The following is a 12454-nucleotide window of genomic DNA, read 5'->3' as shown; positions in this document are numbered from 1 at the left end:
GTGGTATTTCAATTCAGGTTACAGCCAAGTTCCGTTCCTTAACCCTTTAAGTAGCCCTAAATACAAAATAACTTTCCAAAAACATGTGTTATACCCAGAGGTGTGTAGTAACGCGTTACATTTACTTAAAGAACTTTTTGAGAAAAATGTTTTACTAAGCCATACTTTTTACTTTTACGTGAGTAGGTTTGTGAAGAAAAAAACACTACTCTTACTCTGCTACTTAGGGCTACACAAGAGATTTTTTTCCCCGCTGTGATGCCAAGAGTAGCTCTACAGCCTGTTCCATCACATGGCGTCTTTAAAGCACCGTAAACAATGAAGCATTTGACATAGAGCGCTGCCCTCAACATGTTTGCAGTCATACCTGGTTCTAGGCTTTATTATACTTTTTTTTTTCTCTCCCAGTTTTTATTTGGCACCAATTTACCACGGAAAATCCTAGATATGATCCTTTTAATTTCATAATAGTAATTATATAGGTTACACATCACGTTGACGCTACTGCTCTTCTATTCAAACTAGGAACTATTTTCTCCACTAGAGGGCCCTCGTGCTCTTTGGACGAATAATGCTTCATTTCTGTCATTTTTTATTCTTATCGGAATTCACTTTTTTTTTTTGTATATCTTTGGCTTAATGTGGTTATGTAATGGGTTATTGTACAGTATCAATATAACTGCTGACAAAAGAAATACCATTGTTAAAAAAATAAGCAGTTGCAATTAGAGGTGTGTGAAATTTCCGATTCTTAGATTATTCGCGATTCGGCCGTGGAAGATTCGAGAGCAATTCACAAACATCCAAATTCCGAATATTGAAATATGTCAAGTAAAGCGGAAGTAAAACACGCCGCGCGGTCTTCGGACACAATGAGGAACGGAGCGAGAGTAGCTAAACATGTTTGTCATTACCCGGCCCCTCGGGTAATACCAATGCTCAACTCACGGCGCGAGATAAAAAAAAAAAAAACATACCTGACTGCTGCCGACAGCTGCTACAAAGTACGTCCACATAATGTTACGGTAGATATATTTATATAGGACTAGATGCAACATATACTCGGTGGTGTTAGCAGCACATGTACAGAAAGCTAGATGCGGGCGTTAGTAAACGGCCGCCATCTTAAAGCAGTAGAATTCCCTGCAAGGCTGTTGTAGCGAACGTAATTAATTTTTTATCTAAAATACTCCTAAATTGGTAAAATATTGACTTGAATCTATCTTTAAAATAGTTTTAAAACTTTCACATGTCGAAAGTAGACAAAAGGGAAATTATGGAATACGGGAGCAATTTTAACAACTTTAATGGTTGATTCACAACATTAAATTAATTGAATGTAGTTTAAAGCTGCTAATACAGAATGGGGTTTGAGTATATTATTTATTGTTTTTAACTGTTAACTTGATACTGAAATAGTCGTTTATTTAAGCCTGCGAGGCTTTTTTTTTTTTTTTTTTTTTTTTGCAACTAATGTACAAAACATTAAAAGCAGCTAATAGCCGGGGGGTGGAGGGGTCATCAATAATAGATTTATAATCGAATCGTAGCCTCTGAATCGTAATCAAATCGTTAGGTGCCCAAAGATTCCCACCTCTAGTTGCAATTTTACTCATTACACATGTAGTATTCTTTTCACCAAATACTTTTTTACTTGTACTTGAGTAAATTTTTTGGATGACTATTTTTACTTGAGTAATATTATTTGGAAGTAACGCTCCTCTTGAGTAAAATTTTTGGCTACTCTACCCACCTCTGATGATACATCATATTAATATGGGAGAAGCAGCAGCATGAGAATCAGGAAGTGGAGCTGATGGGGGGGAGGGGCATCGTAACATTGTAAGAGCTGGGTACTGTTTACGAGACTTAAAAAAAAAAGACCGGAGATAAAATGGAGGATGGGACTCCGGCGTCCTTAAGTCGAAATCACGTAAGTCGGGTACATCGTAACCCAGGGAGTACCTGTATTTGTTGAAATTATTGTGATAACTTGTTTTATTAGAAGAAACAACAAAATCAATAGGCGTACACACTTGAATCCTACCCCTAATATCTCTATAATTACATAAATGATAGATGTATAAATAATATTAAAACTAGGTGTGGGTGATAAATCATTCATTCATTTTCCATGCAATTCTATGAATTGCATTTAATTGTGGATGATTGAAAACAAGACTTTTTTTTGCCAAAATAAATCTAGAAACCAGCCTCCAGTCCTCCCAAATCAAATAGATTGGATGTTTATTGCTGTCAATCACAGCCAATAAGTTCATCTTGTTTCATGCTTGTGTTCTTATTGTTTACTGGAAGAAAAAAAAAGTATTCGGGGGGGATTTAATTGGAAATACAAAAACAACAACAACTTATTTTTGGTCCATATTGCCCAGACGTAATTCATACTAGAGGTGTAAAAAGCATGAAAGCAACACCTATGTGGAAAGAATAGCAATTGTCTTTTGGTTATGTAATATGTTGGAGGGAAGTTATGGAAAAACAAGTGGCACAAACCAAGGTGTTAGTAAACTTGCTTTATTATATAAAATAAAGTACAAAAGCAGCCTGCATCTCAATAAATTGGAATACAGTAAATCTCTGCAATTTTGCAGAAAGGCATTTGCATGTTAGCAAGGGGAATCTTGGGAGGAGTACGTTAACAAAAATATTTGCTGGTTTTGTGCCATTTTGGATACGCATTTTCAAAAGTTCGATCTTTTCTACCTCAAGGCACCACTTTAAAATTCTAATGTTAACCTTTTTGTTTGGTGGTAGGTGTGGCATGAAATTATGCTAGTGTAAAATATATGCCTTAGCTCAAATGTAAGAAGCACTGTTCTAATTTAGTGAGATGCAACATGTTATATAAAATAGTCAATTGTTTTGTCTGTATTAATGGAATTCTTACAGCAGACGACATAGGCGAGATTCTTACGCGTGTTCCCGAGCCAGCAGGAAGACACAAAGACTTAAGCAATTGTGCTCATTGTTTGAAATGCAGTGATGATGCTTAGTTAGCGTTTGGTCTTATTCATAATCAACAGGCACCCGCGGGCTTTGCTTTTTGCCCACTTACAAGTGAAGCTCAGCAGGATCACACGACAGTCCCCTTACAGTGACGGCGACTCATTTGCGTCGACTAAAGATGCTCTTCTTGCCCGAGTTCTTGTCGGCGGCGCTGAGGCCGATGAGAAGCCGAGCCTTCTCGTCCTCCTCCTGCTGTTGCTGGACACCTGAGTCCGCCTTCCCGTCCAATGTCTTACCCCGCGGGTCGGAGCCGCCGGCAGCCGGCTTAAGACGCAGCTTCTCCTTGATCATCTGATGCAGGGCAAGAAGATTAAGGCGCTTTGGAATATTCTCTCTGGAAAATGTCGGGTGAGTTCCGTACCTGCGCCACTAGAGCCTTGCGGCTGTCTCTCTTGACTGCCATGGCAAAGTCTAACCACGTCCAGGTATTGTTGTGGTACTCCAAGCAAGGCAACACTAGGTTGAGGTCCTTCCAGTCCACGCTGCTCTTCTCTCCCTGAAGAAGACCATTAACCCTTTAACACCTAAGCCTATTTTGGCCGAATTTGCATGCCTTTGATGTTGCCTTTATATTTCAAAGAAAAAACTGTTCACAATGGCCAAGTTGGGTCCCTTTTTCCAGGATACCTTGAACTTCATGTCCAAACTGTTGTTTTCTTCACTGACCAACTTTAATCCACATTTTGGACCCAAAAAGACAACAACAACAAAAAATCCCAAAATCTTTTTTCAAAATTTGTAATGTTGAAGTCCCACTGACAACCAAACATGCTTGACCAACCGTTTGAAGCTTGATAATATTTATTTAACTTGCTAAGATAAAAATTCAATAGAAAAAAATAAGATTGAATAGTTTTATGTTTGACAATTCAACACAAACAGCACCTATGGTCATAGGCGTTTTTGGCCTTCACACATACTATGGTCAAAACATGTTATATACAGTGCAAAATAGTGAGAAATTTTTTTATATATATTATCCAACACAAAAAGGGTTTGGAGGATATCTCTTTGTGAAGTTAGGTATTGTACCCATCACCTTATCAAAGGTATATATGTACATGCAATCAAGCTTCTCGAACACACATCTATATAAAAATTGAAAAGATTCATAGTGAAGAAAAATTAACAAACATTGAAAAAAAAGTATTTTCAAAAATATTGACAAGTAGTTCAGTTCAATTCAAATCTTTTTAGGCACGCCACCCAATAAAGTTTTTTTTTTTTTGCGCACTCAATAAAGTTTGTTTTTGAACATCCGCCGTTTGCGCGCTGCTGTCACCTCTACTCGCCGAGACGCCGACTGATCCGAAGAAAACAATGACAAATAGAGCTCATCCTATTCCTTGAGTTGATGAAATAATGCATTAGCTTGCGCTAAATTTAGTTTTCCATTCATTCTGCACGTTTCAAAGTCGCTAGCTCAATTCAACCGGCCGTTGCTTGCTACGCGTGTCTCCTTTCCCTTAGTTGGTGCCTTGCTCGTCAATTTATTAAAAATGTTCACATTAGGTTCGTCCTTCTTGACGTCACAACGGCCCTTGGGATATGTAGTCTTTTGTGGTGCTTTCGGTTTTGAAAAAAGGACAAGAAATGATGAAAATATGGAGATAGACACATGGTTCATGCAGCGTGTCAATGCATATTTATGAGTGCAATAAAACTATAAAACTCAAATGACATTATCTCCTGTTTTACTTGGTCGATTGACTTCAAATAAAAACTGGTGTGGACATCAACTTCCGTACTTTCAAACGAGAGCAACCAGGGGCACATGGGTGACGTAATTACAGAGTTACGAGGCTTCAAAGATGATATGCGTAAACGTGTCGCATCCGACACGTTCGGTGTTAAAGGGTTAACTACAAACTGCCATTTCTGGAGGAATTGTGTTTTTTTTCCTGTAGATTTTCGGTGACTTCTGACGGAAATGGTATCCTTCCCCATATCTACTGTCTGACTGTTTGTATTACTCTAACGAACCCAATATAAAATAAATATCATTTAAATCATAGTCCACAAGCCCACGTCTGGACCACCAAATCCTACCATCAGCTCTTCTAACAACAGTGGACAGGCCAGAACAATGAAAGGACATCCTCTCCTCCCACAAGGAACATCTGATAATGGAGGAACCCACGACTGAGAAGTTGACACTCAGCACTCATGTGGCGCTGAGGCTGGAAAAATCCTCAACTCTCGTTGCCCTGACAACATTAACTCTCTTGCTCAATCCACAACAGACAATAACGTAAAATGCCCAAACACAACCTTCTTCCTGACCACAGCCCGCCTCACCAGAGCCTTTAAAAGACTGAATGTTTAACTAACCGTTGTCATTTTGCTTAGGAATCTTTTGTTGACCTAAGATCCTGCCTTACTCTTCGTCTGGGTCTGTTTGTCGTTTTCCCTTGCTGTCTGATTGCTGTCGACTGGGAATAAATTGTCAAAATGTGTTTCAAAGCAGTTTTCCAGCTTTAAAATGGAGATTGTTCTATAGTTTTTCAATCAGCATAGGGAACGCTGCAATGGTAAACGACCAATCACTTCATGGGATAAGGCCACTTTTATTGGTGGACTTGTCCGTCGATTATAATGGGTAAGGCCGAGAAGACGATAGTGCACAGCCAATCAGCTCACGGGATGAAGCCATTCTGATTGGTGGTCTCATCGGCTGGAGAGGCTGCATTGGTGCTCAATTGTGTCAATCTCACTGGAACCAATCACACACCATGTATGAGTGCCCGTGGGTATGTACAAAGCCCGAGTCATGTCTGCCTTGCTGCGAAAACAATGTCTCCTGCGCCTTAAAATGAAACGTGTATTTTTTCCGTTTTATTTTTGATGCTTGATACTTTTTGAAATTCCGTGATCCGTGATCGACTGAATCCGCGAAACGTGAACCGCAAAGTCGCAAGGGATCACTGTATTATATAATGACTTTAGCTCACAAAAGCTTTTAGATAAAGACAGAAAAATGAATAGAACTTTAGTCACCTTATAACTGACACAAAGCGGCACTTGAGGAATCTTGATATAAATGAAGGAGTTGTTCATAGCTGCTCGCTCCTTCATTTTGTCGATGTCATCAACTGGATGCTGGTGATGAGGAAAGAGTGCTTAATAGCCATTGATGAATCCTGACACGATCAATAATAGGTATGGATACCTCAAGAGGTTTCCTGAAGGACCTCCTGACGCCGGCACTGCGGTTCATCCCCTGGGTCACGCTTTTACTGGGACCCATTGGGCCCATGGTGTCCTCGGAGGACTGACGAGTCTTCACAGGGATACCTTGGCGTGTGGAAGGGAGAGATGAAATTCCACAAAATGACTTGAAATGGTCGCTGTGACAATAACAATGGAAACTACTTTCAAAAGTGGCAGAACAGAATTTATAAAATCAATTGGATACTTTAAAAGGGACATCACCTAGTATAAATTGCCCTCAATGTGAAAGACAATTGCTCAAAGTATTTACTGTAAGTATGCAAAAGGCATTGATAAAATACTTGCCGGCCATTTCAGACACTTTTTAATTCCAATTTTTCTTTGCCAGTACGTAAAAGGCAAATGAAATTTAGTCTTTTTTAAATTCATTTAACAAGATTCTTTCTGCTGGGATGCACACAATGAAAGTGTTGCCTTTTAAAGGGAACCTGGAACTTAAAGACTTGTAGGCCCTAATAATACACAATTGTTCTCTTTTACTAAAATATGCTATTAGAAACACAAAATATTGCCATTCACTTAAAAATCTATAATATTTAGTACGGTACATGTTTTGACCTATGGAGGGCGCCATGTTTTATGCACGCAACGGACGCTCAGGGTGATGACGTACTTGAGCTGGACTGGGCAAATAGCTGCGCTAACTAGCAAGCGAGCTAGTATGACGACTGGCATGATTTTGTCATATTCTGCTGCTGGTCAGATTGTTTTATTGAAGCTGTGGGAGGAGTTCCCATCGTCGAACCTGGATCCAATTCCAGCTCATCAGCAGTGTCTTTAAACCGATCGTAGGCAGGTTGCCGAGATATTGACTTAGTGCCATTTTCGACCCCTTCATTGCTTTCCTTAGTTTTTTACATGGCAAGACGTCCAACACATGCACACAACTGTTAAAAGCGGTAAGTACTTACTATTAGTTTTTTTAATTGAGTCTTTTATTACCTTTTTATTGCCAAAAAATATTTTTTGCATGTTTTTCCCTCTCATACTTTTAAGCATTGTATTTTATTGTGGTAGCTTTAAAGCAGATTGTCGATCTCTTGACCACCTTAGTCAAGTAGCGCATTTAAACCACCCTTATTTGAAATGACTACGTTTAAGTATTTTCTTAAGGCATCTTTAGTATGTTCTGCTTATATGCATCCAAACCAGGGGTCCCCAAACTACGGCCCGCGGGCAGGATACGGCCCGCCTCCACATTTGGTCCGGCCCCCTGAACAATTTTTAATTTTTTTTTTACTTGTGTTATTTATTTTCTGGCTTTTTCTGTGAAGACCCCAGAGAGGGTTATTTGGTTGTTATCTATTCAATTAATAGTGTTATTATTATATTATATTATGTTATATTATTTCTATTTTATTTACTTTTGTTCCGTGAAAAATCCAGAAAGGGTTTATTTGATGGTTGCTTTCTGAAAAACAATACATTTTTACATTTAGGCACTCCTGCAATCGTCACACTTTTTCTGTTACAAACTGACCCCGGCCCCCCATCAGAGAAGGGAAGAGTTATGTGGCCCTCAAAGGAAAAAGTTTGGGGACCCCTGATATTCTAAACAAAAGCTTAAAGCGTACGGTAGTACTTTGGGTATCAACTTCGCGTCTTGTAGGACGTTTCGCCGGTATACCACATTTTGGCAGAACACTTTTTTTTCTACTCTTGTCTCGTCTCATCATGTCTTTCCTGTTCATTTTGCTTTTGCTGCTCGTTTTGTGACATATCGACAGTGCCATCCTGCTCATTGATCTTCCTCTCGGGTTCAAATTGAAAGGGTTGAACAGATGACATGTTTATGTCGCTAGTCATACTCTGGAAGCCCGGCAGCGTAGTCCAGTGACGTCAACATCAATGGCGACTTACTAGTTAAACTAATTTTACAAATTGTGTAAAAACAAAAACATCAAGAGGGGTTTTAATATCAAATTATTTTAACTCGTACTAATGTTTATCTTTTAAGAACTAGTCTTTCTGCCATCTGTGGTTCCCTTTAAAATTACTCTCAATCTATCCCTTTCAGGGAGAGAAATACACAATTGGTACTGACTACGGGTGCAACGGTTCAGTTAGCCCACGGTTCGGTTTGAACCTCGGTTTTAGGATCACGGTTTCGGTTCAGTTTCGGTTTGCGTTTTTTGTTTTGTTTTAAACTGCCTTTATTTTGCTTTTAAAAAAATGAAATAAACACTTAAAATGTAAACATTTTTGACTGTTAAAATGCCTCTTAGCTCTTTGGCTAGTGTAGTGACTGATGACTGAAATACACACACAGTAGTAAAAAAGTTACTTGGCCAAGTAACTGGTGATACCTTTCATGTTTTTTTTTCATTAAGAAAAAAAAACAAAAAAAAAAAACACCCAAAAACAGTAACCTTTGCTATGTTTGGAGGTCATTTAATGTTGTGAATTAATCGTTGAAGTTGATAGAATTGCTTCCTTTTTTGCATTAGTTCCCTTCTGTCTACTTTTGACGTGAAAATTTTAAAACTGTTTCATCCTTTAAAGATAGACTCAAGTCAAGATTTTGCCGATTTAGGAGTATTTTAGATAAAAAGTTGCTTAGGTTCGCTCGTAAGGTTTACTACAACAGAGCCTTTCTGAGAAGTTTACTGCTCTAAAATGGCGGCTGTTTACTAATGCTACCGAGTCTGTCATTTTGAGTGTAGTTCTATATGCATGAGATATCTAGGCGTAGATTGTATGTTGTCGGCTAAGTCAGGTAATATTGGAGCCACCTAGCCTAGCATCGCGTTTGCTACAGCGTCTCAACAAACACTCTTCCCTCTCAGAGTCTCTGACTTTTCTCGCGTCATTCAACCAACGCATTGTCTCGTTGAAGAAACGGTTACCAAATCCGAACGGATGAAAAAAAAAAAACGTAATGCACGAAAAACGTGCAGATTTTGAACGTAACGTACAGCGTACATATTTAAAAATGAGTGCTCACTTGTACAAATTACGACGAGACCGTACAATTTGACAGGTATGAATTATAGTGGACCGTCACAGTTAGGCAGTAGCACTCTGTAGCACAGAACGTCCAACTTCCAACTATCAGTGGTCAGGGTGAAACTATGTGCTTTAGCGAAATCATCTTCGATGGCTTTGCGTGCAATTTCATAAATGTCGGGGATTACTTTGTTGGAGAAATATGTCTGCGAGGGAACAATGTAACGCGGGTCAAGCGTTGCAAATAAATTAACGAAGCCCGCCGTGTGTTTTCACTGGTGTCATCTTCGGGGTTGTCCTACCCTGAGAACGTGATATCTGTGGGTGATACCGGCTGAGGTGCCGGAGTCATGTTTTAAAAGTGTTGCCATTAGCATGGGGAACAAGCGCTGAGCAATGCTTGCAATTTTTTTTTCTTCAATATTTTCTCTCCCTCCGCATTGTAGTCCACGGGGAAACCAAAATGTTGCCACACCGCAGATTTGAAAGAAGCCGGTGGTTCCTCAAAATTCGGTCTCTCCACTCCTCTGCTCGCCATAGCTATTTGTTTTCATTCTTGTTTCACTTTCACTTCGCTCGTAAGCGAGCGAGGGCGTTACTTGGCTTCTATTACACAGGTGCTTGACAGCGATCCGACATTTACTTGCGGGGCGGTAATTTCTCCACAGCGGTGCTTCACGTTACACACAGGCACACAGAGCTCGATCAATTCATTCCACAAGCGTTCGGAATACATTAATTGCAAAACCGAAAAGGCGTGGTTCATAAAGGCTATTGTGTGAGTGTCCAATTACTCACATAGAGAGGAGAGCGGGGCTCTGTCTGACGCGCTGCATCCACGACGACTCGGGTGAGGCTGGGTCGGTCATCCGATGGCTTCCATTTGTCTAATTCCTTAATATGATCGCGTGTATAATAAACTTTGGTCACATTACTACTTTTAAATTTGTCACTTTCACGTCCGCTTAAGCTGAACTAGTGACACGTTCGTATACGCTGTATCGCAATAGTGTGCACCGTCACCGTGATCGTGTCAAACTTAAAGTGAAGTTGAACCGAACATAAACTATCAAATATTAGCGTATAGAGCGAATCTAATACGATGGGATGGAATACTAAATGCAATGCTGGCGTTAGCGGTCAACAGAAAATTGGCACCCTGCCTCCTCTCTTTCTACCTCAATCAAACTTTCCCAGGTAGTCACAGGTGGTATTAATCAGTTGACAGAGTGACAGTGACACACCCACCCCATGCACACACACTCATTAACCCTTTGCACCCCAAAACAAGTAGTGCTCAAATTCCTGCCTCTAACATTCCGGCCCCTAATTATTAACATAATAATTACTGAACTATAATAGAGGCATAGACCAAATTGAATACAAAACGCATGCAATATTAACACCATATTTTTTCTCATTTTGTTTTTTCTAAAATACAATACTCCATCAGTGCCCGTAAGCAAAGGGGATCATCACGTGCTCTTAAAATCACTAGGCTTGAGGTTCCATAATTCATGGAGCCTAGTAAATCAAAGTCAATGCCATAAGATGAATCAATTATGTCAGCACGGAATCATCAGGTTACTTCAGATTCTTGCAGGAGACAAATTTTTGTGACAGGCCTGTCCAGATAGTTAGTCTTGGTCTTAATCTTGACTTGTCGAACAAGTCCTTTCCTATCTTGAACAGTCTTGACAACTCTGCCCATGATCCATGAGTTGCGAGGTGCAGAATCATCTACAATGAGCACAATGTCTCCAGGAATGAAATTCCGCTTGATTGTATTCCACTTGTGACGTTCTTGAAGCTGTGGGAGGTACTCCTTCGTCCACCTCTTCCAGAACAAGTCTGACATGTATTGTACTTGTCGCCATCTACGCACAGCATACAAGTCCTCTTTTCGAAAAACACCAGGAGGAAAAGATGGCTGGCCTTTAAGTAGCAGGAGATGGTTTGGAGTCAAGGCCTCTAAGTCATTAGGATCTGGTGATGCTTTCGTTAATGGCCTGCTGTTAAGAATGGCTTCCACTTCACACAGCACGGTGTGAAGAGCGTCATCATCCAGAGCCTGCTCTCTCAATGTTGAGTTGAGGACTTTCCTGATAGATCGAATTAATCTCTCCCAAGCTCCGCCATGATGGGACCCGGCTGGAGGATTGAATTTCCACTTGATACCTTTCTGCAGGAGTTCATCATGGATCTGAGACTGATTCCATGGTTCCAACGCTCTTTTCAACTCTCTATCAGCGCCCACAAAGTTTGTTCCATTGTCTGAGCAGAGCTCTTTGACTTGGCCTCTTCGTGATATAAAGCGACGTAGGGTGTTGATAAAAGAGTCCGTTTCCAACGATGCAGCCACTTCAATATGGACCGCTCTAAGAGCTAAGCAGGTGAATATCACGCCATATCTTTTAACTTTGGATCTTCCACGTTTTACCTCAAATGGACCGAAACAATCAACTCCCACAGAGGTGAATGGTGGTTCATCAGGGGAAATCCTGTTCCGTGGTAGGTCCGCCATTTGTTGGCTAGCTGGCACAGCCAAAACACGTCGACAAACGACGCATTTAGCCAGAATCTTGCGTATAGCCATACCGGCCCCAATGATCCAATATTTCTGTCGTAGTTTAGCCAACATGTGGGTTCTACCACCATGACCAACTTCCTTGTGTACATGTCGTAAGATTAGATCAGAGATATGAATATCCTTGGTCAATATGGCTGGATGCTTTGCTTCTTCTGGCATTGCTGCCCAGCTGAGTCTTCCACCAACTCTTAAAATGCCATTATCAAGTTTTGGATTAAGTCTGTGTATATGACTTGTTTGTTTCACAGACTGATGCTTTTGGAGACTTGAAAACTCCTCTGGAAATCCTTTTCTTTGACATAGTTCAATTATTTTTAGTTCTGCCTCTTGGATGTCCTCTACACTGAGGGACACTTGGAACAAGTCTTTGACATGCTGCAGTTCTTTATTCATGATCTCGTTCTGTTTTTGCTCATCCTTTTTCCAGTCCCGCAGCAGTACATTGATCTCCTTCCTCTTCTTCATGAGACTTAAGAGCCTTTGTCTGAATCTTAAAATCCAACTCATCACCCTTCTCAGATGGTTCCATGATGAGGACCGGTCAATCAAGCGAGAAATTGAATCAACTTCTGCTGCTGTAACAACGTTAACAGAGATGTTCATTTTGAGTTCAGGATCATTGTGCTCCAAGAGCTCTTCTATGCAGTCTTGGTTTGTGGG

The 12454-nt window shown here is 40.2% G+C and overlaps 1 protein-coding gene across 3 annotated transcripts in view; it reads right to left on the bottom strand.

Moving 5' to 3' along the window:
- Positions 1 to 2521: 2521 nt before the first annotated feature.
- LOC130917628 (bridge-like lipid transfer protein family member 2) overlaps positions 2522 to 12454 on the bottom strand; it is a 41914-nt gene continuing 31981 nt past the window's right edge. For all 3 annotated transcript variants that reach the window (XM_057839227.1, XM_057839229.1, XM_057839228.1), the window contains exons 37-40: positions 6197 to 6321; positions 6025 to 6126; positions 3389 to 3523; positions 2522 to 3318 (exon numbers count right to left, since the gene is read on the bottom strand). In XM_057839227.1, the coding sequence (XP_057695210.1) occupies positions 3127 to 3318; positions 3389 to 3523; positions 6025 to 6126; positions 6197 to 6321 (554 nt within the window). In that variant the 3' untranslated portion in view covers positions 2522 to 3126. The remainder of the gene's footprint in view (positions 3319 to 3388; positions 3524 to 6024; positions 6127 to 6196; positions 6322 to 12454) is intronic.

This window comes from Corythoichthys intestinalis, chromosome 6, assembly GCF_030265065.1.
Source record: "Corythoichthys intestinalis isolate RoL2023-P3 chromosome 6, ASM3026506v1, whole genome shotgun sequence".
In the NCBI taxonomy this organism is placed as follows: domain Eukaryota; kingdom Metazoa; phylum Chordata; class Actinopteri; order Syngnathiformes; family Syngnathidae; genus Corythoichthys; species Corythoichthys intestinalis.
The sequence above is the reverse complement of the archived record's forward strand: the minus strand, read 5'-3'. Positions and strand labels throughout refer to the sequence as shown.